Source organism: Balaenoptera musculus, chromosome 3 (assembly GCF_009873245.2).
Source record: "Balaenoptera musculus isolate JJ_BM4_2016_0621 chromosome 3, mBalMus1.pri.v3, whole genome shotgun sequence".
NCBI classification, from domain to species: Eukaryota; Metazoa; Chordata; class Mammalia; order Artiodactyla; family Balaenopteridae; genus Balaenoptera; species Balaenoptera musculus.
The window spans coordinates 135,171,602-135,193,252 of NC_045787.1; the positions used below are offsets into that span (position 1 = coordinate 135,171,602).

General features: G+C 48.2%; 1 protein-coding gene across 3 annotated transcripts in view; it reads left to right on the forward strand.

The window, feature by feature from the left end:
• Positions 1 to 21,651, forward strand: part of SLIT3 (slit guidance ligand 3) — a 618,363-nt gene that overhangs the window by 542,451 nt on the left and 54,261 nt on the right. For all 3 annotated transcript variants that reach the window (XM_036848363.1, XM_036848365.1, XM_036848366.1), the window contains 5 exons: positions 6,438 to 6,506; positions 8,559 to 8,630; positions 9,241 to 9,312; positions 18,144 to 18,215; positions 19,884 to 20,047. In XM_036848363.1, coding sequence (XP_036704258.1) covers positions 6,438 to 6,506; positions 8,559 to 8,630; positions 9,241 to 9,312; positions 18,144 to 18,215; positions 19,884 to 20,047 — 449 coding nt within the window. The remainder of the gene's footprint in view (positions 1 to 6,437; positions 6,507 to 8,558; positions 8,631 to 9,240; positions 9,313 to 18,143; positions 18,216 to 19,883; positions 20,048 to 21,651) is intronic.

Below are 21,651 nucleotides of genomic sequence, written 5' to 3' on the forward strand. Positions count from 1 at the left end.
AGCTGATCTCCCTGTGCTATGCGCCTGCTTCCCACTAGCTATCTATTTTACATTTGGTAGTGTATATATGTCCATGCCACTCTCTCACTTTGTCACAGCTTACCCTTCCCCCTTCCCATATCCTCAAGTCCATTCTCTAGTAAGTCTGTGTCTTTATTCCCGTCTTACCCCTAGGTTCTTCATGACCTTTTTTTTTTTTCCCCTTAGATTCCATATATATGTGTTAGCATACTGTATTTGTTTTTCTCTTTCTGACTTACTTCACTCTGTATGACAGACTCTAGGTCCATCCACGGATTTTCATGCGAGGCAGACGTGTCCTCCTGTGCTTGCGCTGGGGCTGAAACAGAGCATTTAAATGCAGATCAACGTAAAGGTTGACCTGCTCGAAATGCTCTAGTAGTTCTAAGGCTGGCAGGGCAAGAGTGCAGTCTTCTGAAAGGGTCCCTCAGGGGCCTGGGCTGCAGGCTAGAGGCAACGTTGGAGTTCAGAGTGTTCATGAAGGGCTTCCTACAAAGAGCGTTTTCCCACACCACCGCGTCTGCATTTCTGAAGTGAAACCTTTTGATTCCGCATCCTCTGAGCCTCGATGCCAGGTCGCCAGGGACATTCTGCACTTAAAACAGCTCCCTCGCAGCTCCCACTAGGCTCCGCAGTGCCAAGTGCAACAGCACCTGGGGAGTTCTGGGGTCTTCATCACATAGACGATGTTTCCTGAGCATCTACTGTTGCCCGCTAGTGTACAGGGATGCTCTAGTGAGCAAAACAGACATGGTTCTGCCCCATCATCACAAATTCACACAAAGGGTGTCCCCAGGGGGTGCGGGGGATGGTATCAGGGAAACGAAGCTCAAGCGGAGGCCAGAGCATCTATGTGAGGTAACAAGGAGGGAGAAGAGGGACCAGCGGGTGCAAAGACCTGCCCCCGCACCAGGCGGAGCGTGGGGCGTTCGAGGAGGGGTAAGGTCAGTGGAGGTGGAACCAGAGGTCAAGGGAGAGTTTGCTGTAAGGTGAAGGCAGGCAGGGACTGCAAGGGTTAATTTTGTGTGTCAACTCCGCCACGCTGTGGTGCCCAGTTGTTTGGGCAAACATGAGCTAGATGTTGCCGTGAAGGTACTTTGTAGATGCATCAACATCTACAGTCAGTTGGCTTTTGAAGTAAAGGAGATCACCCTTTCTAAGGTGGAAGTGGGCGTCATAAAATCCGTTGAAGACCTTAAGAACAAAAAACTGAGGTTTCCTGGAAAAGAGGGAATTCTGCCTCCTGACTGTAACATAAAAATGCTGCTTGAATTTCAAGTCTGCCTGCCTGACCTTCCTTAGAATAAATTCTCTCTTCATCTCTCTCTCTCTCTCTCTCTCTCTACATATGTGTGTGTATTAATATATGTGTATATGTAATATATTCATATTCCCTGTTGGTCTGTTTCTCTGGAGAATCCTGACTGATACAGGACAGACCACCGAAAGCTTTGCAGGATTTGAGCAAGAGTTGGGTAGCCCTTCTCCAACAAGCAGTGGAAGACAGGGAAGGATTTTAAGCAGGGAGAGAGGCCGATGTAATCAGCATAGTCCTAACCAGAGCCAGGCTGGAGCCCAGGGCGACTGGCATGGTGGGCTCCAGAGGCTCTAGAATCATCTGTGTCATGTTGCCCATCCTCCAGGGTCCTGAACTTCCCTGTGTCAGATGAGGATGCTGTCAGCATCCCTGAATCCCAGTGGTCATTTGTGCATTTATTCAACTGTTTAGCAAATGCATGCATTTGTGGAGCACGGCCTGCCCTGCAGATGGAGCTAGGCCAGGCCAAGGGTACTCCTTGACACCACTGTAGGTTTTTGTCTTTTTAATCCAAGGTCCTGTGAACAGCCTTTCACCACATTCATTCATTCATTCAACAAATATTTGAGGCCCTACCATGAGCTGAGCTGAGCATACTATGCTCTGGGATACAGCAGGAAGCAAAACTGGCAAAACCCCCTGCTTCGTGCAGCTTACATTCTAGTGAGGGTTAGCAAATCAGTTACAGAGTAGAGCATATCCTCTTGGGCTGAGAGAGCCAAAAGTGAAAATAAGAGACACAAAATGGAGAGGTGAAGCAAAATAGGGCTGACTTCTCGGGCTCTGGAGTCCAACAGATCTGCATTTAGATCCCGGCTCCTGAGCTTACTGCTTATACCTCTCTGCGCCTCAGTGTTCTTGCCAACAAAATGGACAAAAATAACCCAGCAAAATACACCCCCCAACGCCAGAGGATTAAAGGAGATAACAGACCAGAGTCTTTCTCCCAAAGCACTGGCGTGTACACCTCAGCTAATGCCGGTGAATTTTGTCTTGGTTTTGTTATTGGCCTTGTCATTGTGCTGTCTGTGAGGTTGAGTAACGTACCTCAAGCCACACAGCAAGCCCAAGCCATAGGCCCACCCTCCGATGTGCTTGCCACAGGGTCTTCTAAAAAGACCCCAGCAAGGAGACTTGGGGTTTCGGTGTTTTGTTCTGGGTTTCATCTTAGATGCCTTAAGTTTGTTAAGTAATTGTAGCAAACAAACGAGAGAGAGTCAGAGAACGAGCAGCGGAAGAGGGTGAGAGAGCGCTGCCAGGCTGAGGCCAGACTCCTTCAGGCTGCTCCCTCCCCTGGGGTTAATCAGTCTCCCTCTAGCAGAGATGCTCTCTGGACCAGCGCCTCCCCAGCAGCCCTGCTCATTCATCCAGCTTCTGCCTCCCAGCTTCCCTCCATGCCACTCATCCACAAAGCACTTCCTGCAGGTGACCAGGTGGCGGCCCAGCACGACTTGTCTCCCCTCCTTCAGCCTGCGTAGACCCCGGAATCCCACCATGCCCGCAGCCTCCCTGCCCAGCGGAGAGAGCTGGAAGCCTCCCCTCAGATGCCTGCCCCTCCACCACCATCACCTGATGAAGGGCAGGGCCAGTGTCCACACAAAATGTAAACGTCCTGCAGGTAATGCTGGGGAAGAGGCATTCAGGAAGCTCTCCAAAACGCCGGCCCCTGCACCTGTCTGCAGTCATGGCCTCTCCTTGCACTTTGGTTTCTAGGGAGTCTGGGGGGTTTTTTAATTGAGTTATAATTAACATATAATATTGTATTTGTTTCAGGTACATAGTGATTGAATGTTTTTATACATTATGAAATGATCACCCCAATAAGACCAGTTACCATCCATCATCATATACAATGCTATTGACTATATTCCTTATGCTGTGCATTTCCTCCCCGTGACTTATTTATTTTATAGCTGGGAATGTGTGTCTCTTAATCCCCTTCACCTATTTCATCCGTCCTCTGGCCCCCTCCTCTCTGGCAACCACCAGTTCTCTGTATCTGGGAGTCTGTTTCTGCTTTATTTTGGTTTTTAGATTCCACATTTAAGTGAAATCATACAGTATTTGGCTCTGTCTGTCTGACTTATTTTACTTACATAATACCTTCTAGGTCCATCCATGTTGCTGCAAATGGCAGAATTTCATTCTTTTTATGGTTGAGTAGTATTCCATTGTATATATACCACATCTTCCTTATCCATTCATCTACTGATGGACACTTAGGTTGCTTCTATGGCTTGGCTGTTGTAAAGAAGACTTCTATGAACATTGGGGTCCATGTATCTTTTTTTTTTTTTTTATAAATTTATGTATTTTATTTATTTTTGGCTGTGTTGGGTCTTTGTTGCTGCGCGCAGGCTTTCTCCAGTTGCGGTTCGCGGGGGCTACTCTTCTTTGTGGTGCGCGGGCTTCTCATTGCAGTGGCTCCTCTTGTTGCGGAGCACAGGTTCTAGGCCCACAGGCTTCAGTAGTTGTGGCAAGTGGGCTCAGGAGCTGTGGCTCGCGGGCTCTAGAGCGCAGGCTCAGTAGTTGTGGCACACGGGCTTAGTTGCTCCGCGGCATGTGGGATCTTCCTGGACCAGGACTCGAACCTATGTCCCCTGCATTAGCAGGCGGATTCTTAACCACTGTGCCACCAGGGAAGCCCGGGGTGTACATGTATCTTTTCAAATTAGTGTGTTCGTTTTCTTTAGATAAATTCCCAGAAGTGGAATTACTGGATGTATGGTAGTTCAATTTTTCGTTTTTTGAGGAAACTTCATACTGTTTTCCATAGTGACTGCACCATTTTACATTCCCAGCAGTGCACGAGGGCTCGCTTTTCTCCACATCCTTGCTGACACTTGTTGTTTCTTGCCTTTCTGACAATAGCCATTCTGACAGGTGAATGAACTGACCACAGTGTGATCTGCCCCACCTCCCGCTGTCCTCCCTTCACCCACCAGACTTTGGCCTCCCCAGCCTTTCCTTCAAGTTCAGGGCCCTCCCCAGGCTGCAGTCTCCTATGCTGCATCTCCCCCTTGGCTGCATCTTTCTGCAGGAAGCTTTGGGCATTGTCTAGCACTATACCTTGTTCCTTTCCTTCAAAGCACACATTGCAATTTGTAATTTATATCACTTTATGTGTGTGTCCCTTCTCTCTCCCTCCCTCTCTCTCCCTCTCCTTCTCTCACTCTCTCCTTCCCCTCTCCCTCCCTCCTTCCCCTCTCCCTCCCTCCTTCCCACACGCACATTAGATTTTTAAATGCCAGAAAGTAGGCACCACCCCTATCTTACTCACCAGTATATACGGTACCTGGCACATTGCAGTTGCCCAATAAGTAATTCTGCCTGAATAAATGACTACATCAGTGAATACATTTCTCTTAGCTCCTCTGCCTGAGGGCATAATCTAAACGTGTGTGCGGCTGAATTTTAAGTCAGATGATCCAGCTCCCTGAAGGCAGAAATGGGGTCTGGTTCATCTTTGTATCTCCCCCAGCATCTAGCATAGTTCTTAGAGAAATAGATATACAACAAAGATTGAGGACCAAAGGGACATTAATCCAACATGCCATGGCAACCAGAGACCGTGTGGGGTCCTGCCCAATGTTCTGTGCCACGAGGATCCCTCAGGGCCAGCCAAGGGAATAAAGTCACTTGGCCTTAATTTAAGGTAATGCCCAATGCCTTACCTTTAAGGTAAGGTAAGGACAAGTTGTCCTTAAAGCTAAGCCCGGTTTGGTCATTGACACACTTACCCATATCATATTTTAACCCATTTCATCCCATTCAGTCATTTTGTGCTGGGTCTACTGGATGCCAGGCAGTGAGCTAGCACCTCATTACTCAAAATGTGGCCTGTAGACCATGAATGAGCTCCACCATCTCCCAAGAGCCTATCACGAATGCAGACTCTCCAACCTGATTGCAGACCTACTGGATCAGAATCTGCTTTTTAGCAAGATCCCAGGTGATTCATATGTACATTACAGTTTAAGAAGCCCTGAGCTAGAAAAAGGTAGACCTAGAGAGGATCTGCCTTCGTGGAGCCTAAGGCAGGCACAGCACCAACAAACAGCAGCAGCCGGATGTTGACTCTTATGGGAGAGGAAGCTATGAGAGCTTTATATCAAGGGAGACTCACCCAGGAGCTGAGAGTAGACATTATAAGCCATCTTAAAGATTTTGCTATTTTGTCCTTAGAGCAACAGGAAGCCCAGGGAAAGGGGTCTACAGCAAGGGTGGGGATAAATGAATCAGCCCATGTCTCCTCTTTAGGGTAGTAATAACCTTTGTAATTCATCATCAAAGCACGACTTCCTTCTCTATCTTCAACCACGCTCGGGTGTCTGATGAGCAGCTTGGCACAGGACCCCGCGGTCCAGGCAGGTCTAGGCTCAGCCTTTGCCCATTCAGGAGGGGTCTCCTTCTGTTGGTGCGGCCTCATTCTGAACCCCGTCCCCTCCTGCATGTGGTCCTCCTGCTGGGGACCATAGCACAGGGCTCCAGGAACATGCCCTGTCTCCTCAGTTTCCAGATGCATATCAGAGATACTCAACGCGGAATTAGGGTTCTTAATGGCTCAGCTCTCCACAAACTCCGGTAGCTAAATAGAGGCCGTTTGGAACTGTGATAAAACTGCAGTCAGAGAGACCTGGGTTCAAGTCCTAACTCAGCCACTTGCTGTGTGACCTTGGGCAAGCGTTTTAACATCTCTGAACTTCTGTTTTCTCAACTGTGAATCCCTGCCATGTAAGGGTATTGTGCAGGCCAGGTACAAAGTGGGTGCTTTATTCAACAAATAATTTATTGAACACCTACCGTGTGCCACTCTGTACACAGTCTTAGGGGACTCCAACCCTGGGCAATTTTAGGCAAGATCCCTGCCATCATGGAGCTTAGCAGCCCAGTGGGGAAAAGTGTCATTAGTTGAGCAATCACACAAATAAATATTAGATGACAAATGTAGTATATGCTTTGAAGTGCGGGAAAAAAGAGCTATGAGAGAGCAAAACAGGGACCCAATCCAGCCTGTGAAGTCAGGAGAGGCATCTTGAGATAACGGCAGTGTGCCCAGTGTCTCTTTGCCCGACGTGACTCTGCACCCTTCTTTCAGGTACCTAGAAGGAAACCACTTAACAGCCGTGCCCAAGGAGCTGCCCACCCTCCGACACCTGACACTCATGTAAGGAGCCCAGCGTTGGTGGGATATTTCATTTTCTGTCCTTGGGGAGTGCAGGAAACTGATGCAGAGGATGGGGAGGGCGGCGCTGCAGGCTTTGGGGCATTCCTGCACTTTTCCCCCTGGGTGGAGCAGCAAGAGGCAGCTGGGAAGGATGGGCTGGCCGGATGTGCCAGGTCTTACCCAGTGAGGACTTCACGCAGAAGTACCCAGATCCTGGCCTCATTGGCCACCTGTGGCACCTTCCTCCTTGGCTTGGAGCCTCTGACCTTCTGGTCTCCCAATTAAATTCCCGAGATCCCTCAGTTTCTTGCAAGCTGTGGCTACACTTAAGTTTGCCAAAAGCATAAATTTGGCATTTCTTCTTCCTCCTTCTTTAGTTACTCAGAAAATGTTCTAAGGAGCTGGTTCAAATTGAGGTTCCTTCAGGTGGGAGCCGCTACTGGCTCCAAGTCGGCCAAAACCCAGGAAAACCTCTGAATGAGGAGCAGGGCTGCTGGGCACGGGCGGGGCCCGGGAAGCTGGGGAGCCCTTGAGCTTTGTCCCTCACTGCCTTGCCAAGAGGGCACCCAGGATCCTTGGGCAAGTGCTGTTGAAAGATGCCCCATCTGCTTAGGGGTCAGGGAGCCCCGGAGCAATGGCCCTCCACCTCAGCTGATTATATATCACAGTAGTTTGGGGTTTGTTTTAAATACTGATGCTCAAGCCTGCCTTACACCAATTAAATCGGAATATCTGGGCATGAAGCCTAGGCCTCGGAGAACTGAAGCTCCCCAGATGATGCTAATGTACAGCTGATGTTGAAAACCACTGCTCTGGATATTTGTCCTCGGGGAGAAGCTGGAGCTTGCAGTTGGCAAAGGACCACACTCCCACCAACCTCATTCCCCCAAGAGAGAATCTGATAAGATGGAATAAATGAATGCTGGAAGAGAGGGACGGTGGAGGGGCTATGAGGAGAAGAATTGATCAGGGGGAAAAAAGCACTACAACAAGGAGAAATTGTTGTCTTATGTGTTATGTTTTGCTGGTAGAATAAAATCGATGGATAAACATCATTGAATGTTTGAATAGCTGAATAAATAGATGAATGAATGAATGACAATTGGTGGAATGACTGATTGAATAAATCTTCAGTAAAAAAATGAACATTTGGACTAATGGGTGGATAGGTGAATAGATGGATGGGTGGATAGATGGATGGACAGATGGGTGGCAGATGGACAGATGGATGGATGGATGGATGGATGATAGAAGGGTGGATGGACGGGTGGATGGACAGATGGATGGATGGGCTGATGGACATATGGGGAGGATGAGTGGATGGATGGATGGATGGGCAGATGGATGGATGGATGGATGATAGATGGGTGGATGGACAGATGGATGGATGGGCTGGTGGACATATGGGGAGGATGAGTGGATGGGTGGATGGATGGGCAGACGGATGGGTGGACAGATGGATGTATATATAGATGAATGGGCAGACGGGTGAATAGACAGATGGGCGGATGGGTGGATGAATGGGCAGGTGGATGGATGGATGGATGGATGGATGGGAAGGTCGGTGGGGGGTGGGTGGATGAATGGATGGATGGGCAGATAGGCAGATAGGTGGATGGGCAGACAGACCAGTGGATGGATGGATGGGTGGGTGGACGAATGAATGGGCAGATGGGTGGATGGACAGATGCATGGATGGACAGATGGACAGATAGGTGGATGGATGGATGGATGGATGGATGGATGGATGGATGGATGGATGGATGGGAAGATAAGTGGATGGACAAATGGATGGGTAGATGGACAGATGGGCAGATGAATGGGCAGATGGACAGATGGATAGATGAATGGGCAGATGGGTGGACGGACATATGGACAGGTGGATGGGTGGATGGATGAACGGATGCATGGATGGGTGGGCAGACGGGCAGATGGATGGGTGAATGGATGGATGGATGAATAGCAGGCATGCATGCATGTGTGAAAGTTGGGAATGACCCCCTTTGGATGCAACTAACAGTACAATGTGACCCTTCTGCTTACTTTTCCTAGTGACCTGAGCAACAACAGCATTGGCACGCTGACCAACTACACCTTCAGTAACATGTCTCACCTCTCCACCCTGTGAGTACAGTGAGCTGCTGTGATTAACATGGGCCTGGTACTAAGTGCATCCTTCCTCTGTCCCCTCAGGCTTACATGCTCCGCTCTAGCGATCCTCAGGGCTGTGGCTGACCCAGCACAGGGCAGACCTTAATCATCAGAAGGAAAACAGAGTAGGTCAGAACTCCACTGTCTGGGCGGTTAGAGAGGAGTTGGCACCTAATTACTTCTGAAAAAGTTCCTCTTTGGAATACCTTCTGTGATTTGTGAATTTTCTCTCCCAGTGAGGGTTTCCCTACACAATTATATTTTGCTCAGACCCATTCATTTCCCATTAGCTCTGTACACTGTGAGCACTCACCATCTGACAATAGAGGGAGGTGATGGCAAAGCTGGTCAGGGAGCCAGCCTGCTAAGGGACATATGAGGAAACTGGGAAATGAAGCCCGTGAGCTTCCTGGAGTGATGGGGAATGTTTCTCTTCCCCTTATCCCTAGGATGCTTTTTGTCAGTCTATTAAAATTGGGAGGGTAAAGAAACCGTTTGCTTTGACTGGTCCAGCGTGGACAATGCATGCTTCAGTAGCTGAGAATAGGAAGAGCCAACACAGCCTGTGTGTCCTCTTCCACAGGATCCTGAGCTACAACCGGCTGCGATGCATCCCCATCCACTCCTTCAATGGGCTGCGGTCCCTCCGAGTGCTGTGAGTACCCCAGCGCGCTGACTTCAACTTATACTTCGCTGGGTAACAGCAGGCACGACTGAGCACTCCTGTTCCCTGCTCTTCTTTGCTCAGAGCCCACTCTGCCCGCCATGCGTCCCTCCCCTACCCAACACTCTTAATTTGCTCAATGGGGCGGAGAGAGCTCATGCTTAAGAGTCAGTGATTCCCTGTTCCAGCTCACTTCCTCTGTGGAACCTGGCACACATCACTAACTCCTCTGACTTCCTACTTCTTTATGTGCAAAATGGGATCTGTAGCACATCCCTTGCGAGGATTAGGATCTGCAATTCTATGCAATTATATTCTGCACCCTAGCAGAGCACACTGTGCAGCACTTGGCCGCTCTTCTGATGATCATTACATCACAGTTGGTCCCTCCGGCTTCGGAAGGGCGATGTTAACACTGTGAACCTCTGCAAGGAAACCAAGCTCATGCAGCGGAGAGCCCAAGCTGGAAGCCAGTGGCCAGGGCCAGCGCACACACACAGCCATCCGTTCGCAACTGAGTCGACTCATAAAGTATCTTTAAAGTTTTAATAAGTTGCCAACATTTAGATATCAGGAGGTTTCTCATATAAATCCTGATTTCTACACTCTCTTGGAAAATGCAGAGACCTGACCTTCCAGGGCTCCCCTCTGCATTCCTGCAGGGCTGAGCCGTCCCGCCCCTTTGAACAGAGTTCTGCAGTCTGCAGCCTCCACACCGCCCACCCACCTCTTGTCACCTTATGATACCTGCCTGGCCCTGGCCTACACAAGGGTAGTGGACAGCCAACTGAGGCAGATGAGCTCTGAGCAAAGGCAAGATAGCCATGGAGTCCCCTGCTTTCCAGGCATGGCTCTGCCCCTCCCTAGCTGTGTGTCTTCTCATCATGAAATCAGATAACGATGGTCATGGCCTCACAGGGTCTCATGAGGATTAAATGAGATACTGTACGTAAAGCACTGAGCACAGCTCTGGCCCATGGTAAACACTTCATATTCCTTTGTTACGACTATTCTCACATGAGCACTTGCAAGAGCAGGAATGGCACCTCACTGCCACCCCAACCCTGGGCCCATTGTCACCTGATATTTCTGCCTGCCCATCTTGCACCTATTTTGTTGGCAAGGGAGGATCCTTTGAATGATATTCCCATGAGAACAGAGATGCCAGACACTCTGCCCCCAAACCTATCAACTTCTTTCCCTTCTGGCCCATTATGACTATAATAGTGAAAACCGTATTTTATGGGGTTTTTCATGGTCATTGCCTCATAGTGCTGTGCGGTTGAGAGGGTTATGCCCATTTTAAAGATGGGAAAACTGAGGCCCAGATTGGTGAAGTCGCTGGCCCAAGATTCAGCAGTCAGGAGGTTGCAGAATCCAGCCTCCGGACTCAGAGCCCCGGGATCCTTACCAGGACCCAGTTACAGTCAGCAAACAGCACCCAATGAGCAGGTCCATTCCGGAGCCTCCAGGCTGATGTGATTTATTGAGGCCCACAAAACACCAGTGTCAGCGACAACTCCCGCCACATGTCATCTGTGCTGTTATTAAAAATCAATTCTGTGGGGGGCAAAGAAGTACCCGCGCTGACAGAGTGCAATCTGTTACTGTCACTTACTTATTATCTGTCTTCTCTGGGGAGCTCGAGAATGGAAACATCAGCAGAACCATTTCCCTGTTTCGAGTTGAACACAACGGGAGATGGGCTCATCTCATTGGCTGGGGCTGGACCTGCTGCCCCACCCCCCACCATCCCCCCTCAATCCCAATCTATTGTCCCCCATCCCAGTCTTCCAGTTCTGGGCATAGCTTGGCTGCCAGGGGGTGCGACCTGCCATTTCAATGGGATCCGTGTACCTATGTTCATAATTAGAGTAGCTCTGGTTGGGACAGCTCAACATGTGGAAGGGAGAAAGAGACAGAACGTTTGCCTGTCCATCTGTCTGTCTACCAGGGTGGTGGGGTGCACATCACCCCCCTGTCCAGGATTTCCTCCTTCCTCAGCACCTCGTTGGTGTCACTCCAGAACCAGTGCTGTCATTTGTTCACCAGGAGTCCACATAAACATCCAACACACTTGTGCTTGCTTCTTGAATTCAGAATGAGTAGGCTTTTCGCACCATCATTTTAGAATCATGGGCTCTCATAGATAAAAGAGGATCTTAGAGGCCCTCATTCCAACTATCTACCTCAGTGGCGAGCAAACATTTTCTGCATAAGGGCCAAGGCAGGAAAAATTAAAATGTTTATGGGCTGCGTTTCTTTTATGTTATTTCTATCCTTTCTCCCAGTAATTGCACATCTAGGAATATTTAGGAAAGGGTATCCAAGAAAGAGAGAAAGGTTCTGTGCATTAAGATCTTGGTTGCACTGTTATGTTTAACCTAAATTTTAAATATTACCCAGAAGGCCACAGTGGGGAAATATTTAAGGAAAGCATGATGCAACCAGTCGATGAAGTGCAATTATTTTTTTTTAATTAATTTATTTATTTTATTTATGGCTGTGTTGGGTCTTCGTGTCTGTGCGAGGGCTTTCTCTAGTTGCAGCAAGTGGGGGCCGCTTTTCATCGCGGTGCGCAGGCCTCTCATTATCGTGGTCTCTCTTGTTGCGGAGCACAGGCTCCAGACGCGCAGGCTCAGTAACTGTGGCTCACGGTCCTAGTTGCTCCGTGGCATGTGGGATCTTCCCAGACCAGGGCTCGAACCCGTGTCCCCTGCATTGGCAGGCAGATTCTCAACCACTGCGCCACCAGGGAAGCCCCTGAAGTGCAATTATTAAAAGAGGAAAACTAATAGCAGAGTGGGAACCTGTTTACCACATTGCATTATGTGGAAAAATAAGCCTAATTTGTATATTGTTACAATTATAACTGTATATCTGTACAATTGTAACATATATACAAATTAGGTTTATTTTTCCACATAACACTATGTGGTAAACAGGTTCCCACACTGCTATCTAGTAACTGTAACCATATCAATTATAACATTGATAACCATGAAGAAGGACTATAAGGGAACATGGGCAAATAAATGAAAAAAACCATTGATAGCTAACGGGTAATATCAAATCATTTCTGTAATAAGTGAAGACAAAGATGAATGGAGGCAGTAACATATTTATAATTTGGGGGGTTGGGAAGCAAAACAGGATTTTGGAAATCAGAAATTGCTGTACCTGGAACTGCATGTGGTCATTCATATATTCTTGTCTCATTTCTAATGGGTTTCATTAATTTGATTAGAATTTCAGAAATAACCAGAGACCCAGGGATGCTGGCAGTTTGGGGTGAGAAAGGAGGAGGAGCGACAAGGTTCAGCCATAAACAAAGGCCAAAAAGTGTTCTGGAAAGCAGCACGAAGGACCTGACTTTCAGGAGGGAGAGAGAGAAAGAGGGGGAGAGTGTGTGTGTGTGTGTGTGTGTGTGTGGGTGGGTGGGTGGATATGAATACATTTCAGAGACAGGACATTGGTCAAGGAGCTTTGAGAACAAAACTTTGTGTGAAAACATGCTTCTCCTACCTCACTCCTCATCTAAAAACAGCCGGAAGAGAACATCCTCCTGGACATTCTAGTCCTTTTTCGGGGATCTGTGTGTTCCCTGATCTCTGCCCCACGCCGAGCCACATGCCTTGTGTGCGTGTGGTCCCAACTGTCACCCCCCAGCCCCAGCTGCAGGAGGGCCACCTGGAATCAGTTAGCGCCAGGACTGTGTCGGTGTGTGCTTGTGAGGGAGCGAGCGGGATTATCATTCATCATCCGTATTTTTTTAGCTCCTGTTCCCTGAAATAAGACTGTGCTTGCTGTTTATGCACATGCGGCTGTTCACCACTGCTCAACTGGTTGCATGGACCCTCCCTACAACATCTCTGCAAAGGGCTCCATTTGCCCTTTTGCTTGATTACCTTCAGAGACTAAGAGCTCGCTCCCTTCCCAGACAACCCCATTCATTTTTTTTTTTTTTAATATTTATTTATTTATTTATTTATTTTATTTATGGCTGTGTTGGGTCTTCGTTTCTGTGCGAGGGCTTTCTCTAGTTGTGGCAAGCGGGGGCCACTCCTCATCGCGGTGCGCGGGCCTCTCACTATCGCGGCCTCTCCTGTTGTGGAGCACAGGCTCCAGACGCGCAGGCTCAGTAGTTGTGGCTCACGGGCCTAGTTGCTCCGCGGCATGTGGGATCTTCCCAGACCAGGGCTCGAACCCGTGTCCCCTGCATTGGCAGGCAGATTCTCAACCACTGCGCCACCAGGGAAGCCCCCCCATTCCATTTTTGACCAGCTGTTGAACGTCAGGCAATTCTGGTGAGCCAAAAGGTGACTCCTTGTGGTCCTGGTTTGGCCCTTTTGTGCCACAAAAAAAAAAAAAAAAAAAGTTTAATTATGAATTTTAGAAGTGGGGAGTGAGTCTCAGAAACCCTGTCCAAACCACTCATTTATAAGACAAGGAGACAGATTCAGAAAGGTTTAATGACTTGCTCAACATCATTCACTTCTTCATCCTTTCCTGAATGCCCACTGTGAGCTAAATGCTATGCTAAATACCGCGGCGGGTGGGGCACAAATAGTGAATGTAGCACAGTTCCTGCTTTCAGAGAGCGCGCGGTCTAGAACGGGAAATAGACAAACAACTACAGTACAGGGTGATGCCTGTGAAAGAGCCATAGGAATACAAGTGAGAGGCATGGAAGCCAGTACTGGCCATCAGAAAGACTTTCTGAGAGACAGTTACCACTGCTGACATTTGTTAAACCTTGACTATGCACTGCACACTGGGCTAAATGCTTTAGTTACATTGTCATATTCACTCTTCCCATCAATTCTATGAAGAATATACCACCATCATCCCCATTTCCCAGGTGAGGAAACAGAGGCTTGGCAAAATTGAGTAGCTTTCCCAAAGTGACACAACGAGGAGAGAGTAAAGTTGGGATTTGAACCCAAGACTGTTTACTCTCAGAATCACTGCTCTTAACTTCTGCTTCCAAGGCTGAGTCTGGGATGCCCGAGGGAGTTACCCAAATAGGGATGGGAGTGAAGAACATTCTAGGCAGGGAAAATATAAATTCACTGGACAGAAGCCTGGAAGTCAGGAAGGGCATGTGCGTGGGGGTGGAGGGGTGGGATATACAGGAAGCTCCAGGTGTGGCTGGAATGTGGCTTCTGGGGGTGGGAGCAGGAGGAGATGCTGTCCACTCGTCATAAGGTGGGAGCAGAACCAAGGCTGGAACCCATGTCTCCTGGCTTCTAGCCCGGTGTTCTTTCCACCACCTTCCATCCTGCTCTGTCGTAGGTTATCATCTATTTTTATTGCCTCTCATTTCAGACTTTTCTTGAAGACTGGGGGGGGGGGCGCGGGGGACATGGCCTTTTTAAAAATGGGAGTGTTTTTTTCCTTGCCCAGAGAGGCCTGGCATGAGAATTAATGAGTGGGGTGGCAGGAAAGGCATGGGCCGAAAGATGATGGACACAGGGCAGCTCTGCCAAAATTCAGTGTCTCTCCTGGAATCCTCCACGGGGCTCCTTTGGGATGATAGGCTGCATACCTTCAGGCTTCTACTCTAGGTGGGTAACGCCTTGAGAGGAATGGCCCCAAATATGTCCAGGAACATAGAGGGGAAGGAGTCATGATGATGCTTGCAATAATCGTGGCTGACCCGAGTGGGGGCTTACCGTGTGCTGGCCCTGTACTGCATCCTGCACCAGCTGAACCACTTGCACTGTATCTTTAAATCCTAGCTTAGGAAGCAGTATATTAGATCCCTTCCTGACTAAAGGAAGAGAAAATCAGTTCAAACCACCTTAGGCAGAAAAAGAGAATTTATCGATGCAGGTAACTGAAAAATGCAGTAGTAGGTATTAGATTCTATGGCTGGATGCAGGTACTGTCAGAAATGCATCTCTTTCTGCCTCTCAAAATGAAACTGCCTCTGTCCTAGTAGTTCCAAGGAAAGCCCCAGAAAGATCTCTCATTGGCCTACTTAGGTCACATACTCAACCTCAAACCAATCACTGTGACTCCGATTGGGCAGACCTGGTCCATAGCTCTGCCCGTGAGGCCAGACCACTTGGACTCAGAAGTGGGCAGGGGTGATTCCCTAATGGAAGAGGGAGGAACTGTTACAGAAAAGAGGAGAATGATGTTGATCAACCCATACCCCCCAAAAGGTATCTACTATAAGTAGATACTAAGAATTCCTCTATTTTGGAGATGAGAAAACTGAGGCACAGAAATAATGTCAGTTGTTTCAGGTCACACAGACAGTGATTATCAGAATAGGGCTTCGAACCCAGGCTGTCTGACTCCAGACCTTAAACCCCAGGTCACCTGGGAGTGGCCTGTGTTGCTCAGAAGAGAATTCACCCACCCCATCCCACATTTAGGATGAGGATAGTTCCCGTCATCTATCATACAAACTGTGAGCACCTAGAGATTCGGAGACCCAGATTCAGGCAGCCCAGAACTGACAGGGGATGGCTATGCCCTCCAGTTGCTCTCATGATGTCCTCATCTGCATCCTGAAATTCCCTAGTCTGCCTTAACACCTCCTAAGAGTCAGGAGGGAAAAAAAAGAGTCCCGGATGCTTGAAGATGAGTCATTCCCAGTTCAGAGTTGCTTGCCTGCACCAGCTCCCTGTGAGGTGTAAGGGAGAACGAGAGGGAAGGGGGGAGTGCTTAGTGCTTCCTGGGAGGGCACATTTGTGCCACTCCCCTGGCATCCTTTAGGAGGGTGGTTGGACATGCAAGAGTCCTTCTTTGGGGGCCAAACCAGGAGCCAGAACCTGCAGTGTAGGCAGATTTCTTTAGCACTGTCCCAGTAAATTACAGCCCCATTACTCTGCAGTTTATAGAGACCTCAGCGGATCAGCTCATAATAAATGGGAGTGTGGCTTGCAGGAGTCCCAGTACCAAAGCTGCCTTTGGGTCATTTGGTGTTTTTAAATTAGGGCTTTGTGCCTCTCCAGGGGCCGGAGCCGCATTCGGAAATGATTAACAGCGGGGCTGGGTGCGTTTGCCAAACAGCAAGCAGCCGTGAAGTCATCCAAGTTAATAGCAGGCGGGAGCCGGTGTGATTCATAAATAACCACATGGATTAGAGACTAAATGATACTGATAAAAGTGTGAGGAAGTGCTTCTAGCCCCTTCTTACTCAGGGAGGTGAGAAGCTTCCATGAACACTCTTTAGAGGACTGGGTACCCTCATCCTACTTCCTGGCTGCCTAAGCTTCACGGAAAGCTTTCACCCTGCCATTCAGGGAGACCAGGGATCTTGGGGGGGCGGGGGGGGGCTGGCGTGTGGGTGTTAGACATGCAGAACCTCAGGCCCCACCCCAGACCCACTGAATCAGAATCTCTGGAAATGGGCCTCAGCAGTCTGCATGTGTATTAGCCCTGATGCTCAAGTCAGCTTGAGAGGCTCTGCTCATTATTAAGTGTAATTAAGCTCACATCTATATTTCAGCTGAAGACCCAGGGCAAGCTAACATCAGCTAAAAGGAAAACAAGAGCAGATTCATAAGTTACTATCCTGTTTACACTTTCACAGGCAACGTTAATCACCCCCTTTGTTTAGCTAGGGCTCCCTTCACAGGGGACGGTGCCCAGCAGCCACTGAAGAAACCTCTGAGTTTCTACGAATGTCACTCCTTGCATTTCACGGGCCAGCCCCAAAGTGAGTCAGCAGTTTGGGGATTTTTTGTATGCAGTGGATGAGTAATCCTTCCACGGAGGGTATAACCCATGAATTGTGGATTGGCTCATGTTGTTACTTGAGCAGCGGAGCCATGTTCCTTCAATATTTTTCAAAAACCTGTTCTCCAGGCACTTATTGAAAGCTCAGTATGTGCCACCACCCTGCAAGTGAGCATAGCTCCCAGCTATTACACCACAGGGTGGAGAGAGGCGTGATTAGAGCCAAGCAGGTTGCCTGGCCCCTCGGACACACTGTCGGATAATGCACTCAGGTGCACACAAGAACAATACCCACATATGTGTGTGGGTAATGCCACACCCTTTCCCATAAAGATGAGTGTCCGGCTCCAGGGAGTCTCCCCAGGAGCTGAGTGCCCCCTTCCCTTTGTCTTCTGAACTGGGATTGATAGCATTTCTCAATCTCCCTAAAATCTGTCTAGGTGAATATGAAGGGAACCAGTTTCTTGACCTGTACCAGGCATTGTTCAAGACCTTTTACAAATATTAATAAGGTTAACCATTTAGTACTTGGAAAATGCCAGGCTCTACGTGGACTAATGCACCCACAACCGAAGGTACCTTCTGCGGCAAATCTTTTTGCTTTCTTTCATTCCCATTTTATGATAGGAAACCAAGGCACAGAGAGGGTAAGTAACTTTCCCCATAGTCACACAGCTGGTAAGTGACAGAGTCAGGGTTTGAACGCAAGCAGCCCAGCTCCAGAACTTCTGGTCTCAACCATAGTTCTTCACATTATCCCTGAAACCCCAGTGCCTTCACTAGATTGCTCTCTGTCTCCATGTTTCAGGTGCAAAAATGGAGGCCAGGAAAAGGAAAGTAACTCACCCAACGTTCCACAGCTGAAAGGGACTGATTTCTGATTCCATCCCGAGTCTGTCTGATTCATCTTTGTCTTTCCCTAAGCCTCTACTCCCGACATCCCTGCTGCTGATCTGGGCACGGAAACATCCGTGCACGTGACATGAAGGAGACATCCCCTCCTGCTGCTGGCAGTGGGGCTCAGCATGTTCAGAGGCATGACCGGGCCAGCCTGGGACGCCAAGAGAGGGTGCTGAGTTCAGAGCTGTTACTGGGGGTTAACCTTCTGACCTGTGCTTCTGCTTCAGAACCCTCCATGGCAACGACATCTCCAGCGTTCCCGAAGGCTCCTTCAATGACCTGACCTCTCTTTCCCATCTGTAAGTAGCCCTGTTTCTCCCCCACGTGCATCTCCTCAAAACAGAAAAGCTTATAATGCCAGAGATAATACTATCAGTGCTACCACCTCAGTGTGGTTCTTTCCATATGAATAGAGTGCGTTTTATTTACAAAAATGTACCCACATTGTGCACATTGTGTGTTCTCTGCTTCGGATGCCTTCAAAGACATAATTATGTAAGCAATGTAAATATTTAATGAGAACGAACATAAAACTCTTACTACATGCTCAACACTTTAGAGGAATTATCTCATATATTTCTTACAGCAGTAAGGCATTTTTATCTCCTTATTAGACACGATGAAACTGAAGTTAAGAAAGGCTGAAGAACTGGTCCAAGGGTTGCACAGCTAGTAGGTGGCAGAGACCTGGTTCAAATCCAGGTTTGCCTTGACGCCAAAGCACATATTCTTTCTGCACTCGGCATCAGGTAGTCCCCTCCCACGTTACACAGGGGAGACTGAGGCCCATAAATATTAGGTATTACGTACCTCTGCCAGTGAAAATGCTTGAGTTTGTATACCTGCTGTCTGTATATTTAATTATTTTTGTATTGTGCACATATACAACTCTGATATATTATGTATGCATATTATAAAACATTCAAAAAATAGAAATGTTAAAGGCTATGGTTAAAAATCAGCAGAAGTTTTCTTATTTCCTTCCTCAAACAGCACTTTGGAGGTGTCTGCACTGGGTGATACCATTTCCCTCCCCTGCACTTGTAAGCTGAGTGGTGCCTGGGAGGAGAACCTTCCTTCTACTCTCTTAGGCCCTGTGGCCGGCCCGACATAAGACAGATTAACAGGAGAAAAGCATACAAATGTATTTAATATTTTTATGTGTTATGTGGGAGTCTTCCAAAGGAGAATGAAAACCCAAAGAAGCCATTGGGCCCCAAAGCTTATATACCATTTTTACACAAAGAATGATGAAGCGTGGGGCTCTGACACGACAGAGGAGCTTGGACTAGGGGCGGTAAATCATGGGACCAGGACTAGGAAATCACGCAGAAACTGATGGAAGATCGGCGTTATTTTAGTAGGTTTGTTTGCACAGATCCATTTTGGTATCGACTCCCTTCTCTTCCTGGCCCAGGGAGGGTACCTTTCTCATAGGAAATATGACCTGCTTTTAGCTAGAAACAGCATCTGCTGTTTCTCAAGTGCCTTCAGCTCAAAATAGTCAATAGACAAAGCAGCATATTTGGGGGTGGCATGTTCTGAGCTCCTTCAGTGGTCTGAAGCTGCTTCCTAGGTTGCTGGGTATCAAAACCTTCTCTGCAGAGTACATCCTCCAGCGCAACCTTTAGTGGGGCAAGAGAGCCAGATAATCAATGGCCAGAGGTCCAGGAAGCCTCCTGGAGGGGCTGAGATTGGGGGTGAGTGGAGGATGGAATCTTACCAGGGTAGGTGAGAGCAAAGCCTTAGGGATGGGAGGGGCTTGGGTGGGGTTGAAACATCTGCAGGGATTGGAGGTACAGTCTGGAGTTCCTGACTTCACCCCAGTGAAGTCTCTGCTGGTCCTCCTGTCAGACACCCCCAATCTAGCCAAAGTCTGAAAATTCTGCTTTTCCAGAGGACCAAGACTACGGGGCCTATGGGCTAAGCTGGGCGGGGGGAGCCTGACTTCCTGCTCTGCCTCGTAGGGCACTGGGAACCAACCCACTCCACTGCGACTGCAGCCTGCGTTGGCTGTCGGAGTGGGTGAAGGCCGGCTACAAGGAGCCTGGCATCGCCCGCTGCAGTAGCCCCGAGCCCATGGCTGACCGGCTCCTGCTCACCACACCCACCCACCGCTTCCAGTGCAAAGGTAGGTGCTGACTCACCCCTCCACCCCTCCCTGCCCCCTGCAGGGTCTGCTGTGTCCCCAGCAGCCTGTCAGAGCTAGGCAACTCAACAGGTGTGACTTCTAAAACCGTTGCCCTGTTCTTCCATTGGCCACACAAAGACTCAGATGCTGAAACTGATGTGGACCTGCATCTAAGGGTCCACTTGTCATTCGCTCCCCTAAGCTCCTCTGCCGCCATTTCTACATATTCCTCGTTGACCTCTTACTCTACATATTTTTGCATAGTTGAGAAAATCTTTAACCTGCATTTTTTACCCAACAGTCTTAGAGCATAAGCATTTTCCCGTTTTACTACAGCACATTTGGGGCACATGAGATTTTGATTTGACTGCATGATTATTATGATAACAAACTACTACTGGGTTCTTATTATGTGGCAGGCATTATGTTAAGCACTTTTTCATGTATTATTTCATTTAATTCTCACTTTCCATGGAGTCATTTATTTAATTCCCCAGCACCTCTGTGGGGTCTACTTTAGTATTGTTCTTACTTTTAAAAATGAGAAAACCGAGGCTGACTGAGGTTAGATGACTTCTCAAGATCACACAGTTAAGAGAATTCCAGGTCTTTCTGATTCCAGAGTGGATAGTCTCAACCACCAAGCTGTAACACTCCATCATAACTTCTTTAACCAGTTCCTGGTTTTGAACTTTCAGAGTATTTCCATTTATTTTCTTACCATGGCTGCATAAATGTCTTTCTCTGTTTAAAATTATGTCCTTAAATAAGATTCAGAGAACAGAAATTACTGAGCCAAAGTGTATGGTCGTTACTAAGGTTTTCACACTTAATGCCAAATTGATTTCCAGAAAGGGTTGTAACCAATTTTCAATCCCAGTAGCATCGTTTGAGTGCGTTTTTCATCAGACCCTTGCATTATTTTATCTCATTTTGTATTCATTGCTAATTCAATAGGTAAAATATTATATCCCCTCATGTTTGTTTTTGATTATTGGGGGAACTATTTTTTTTTTTATAAATTTATTTATTTATTTTTACCTGTGTTGTGTCTTCGTCTCTGTGCGAGGGCTTTCTCTAGTTGCAGTGAGCGGGGGCCACTCTTCATTGCGGTGCGCGGGCCTCTCACTATTGCGGCCTCTCTTGTTGCGGAGCACAGGCTCCAGATGCGCAGGCTCAGTAGTTGTGGCTCACGGGCCCAGTTGCTCCGCGGCATGTGGGATCTTCCCAAACCAGGGCTCAAACCCATGTCCCCTGCATTGGCAGGCGGATTCTCAACCACTGCGCCACCAGGGAAGCCCGGGAACTATTTTTTTTTTCCAAAAATTTACTTTCCGCTTGTACTACACATTTCCCTGTTAATGTCCTTTGCTCATCTCCTAAGGCCTCAATGTTTATTCTGGTTTACAGATATACTTTACCTCTAAAACTTCATAGTGTCCCTGGAACACATAGTCTCCCTGGAACAGACCATGTCTCTGTTCTTCGGTGAAGCCAGAGTTGAGCCAGCTGGCATTGGTTCTCAAGCAGCCCATTCTGTTCACTCCACCCACAAATGGTCAGACTCACCCTGCCGTCAATCTCAACCCAATCTCCACACTGAT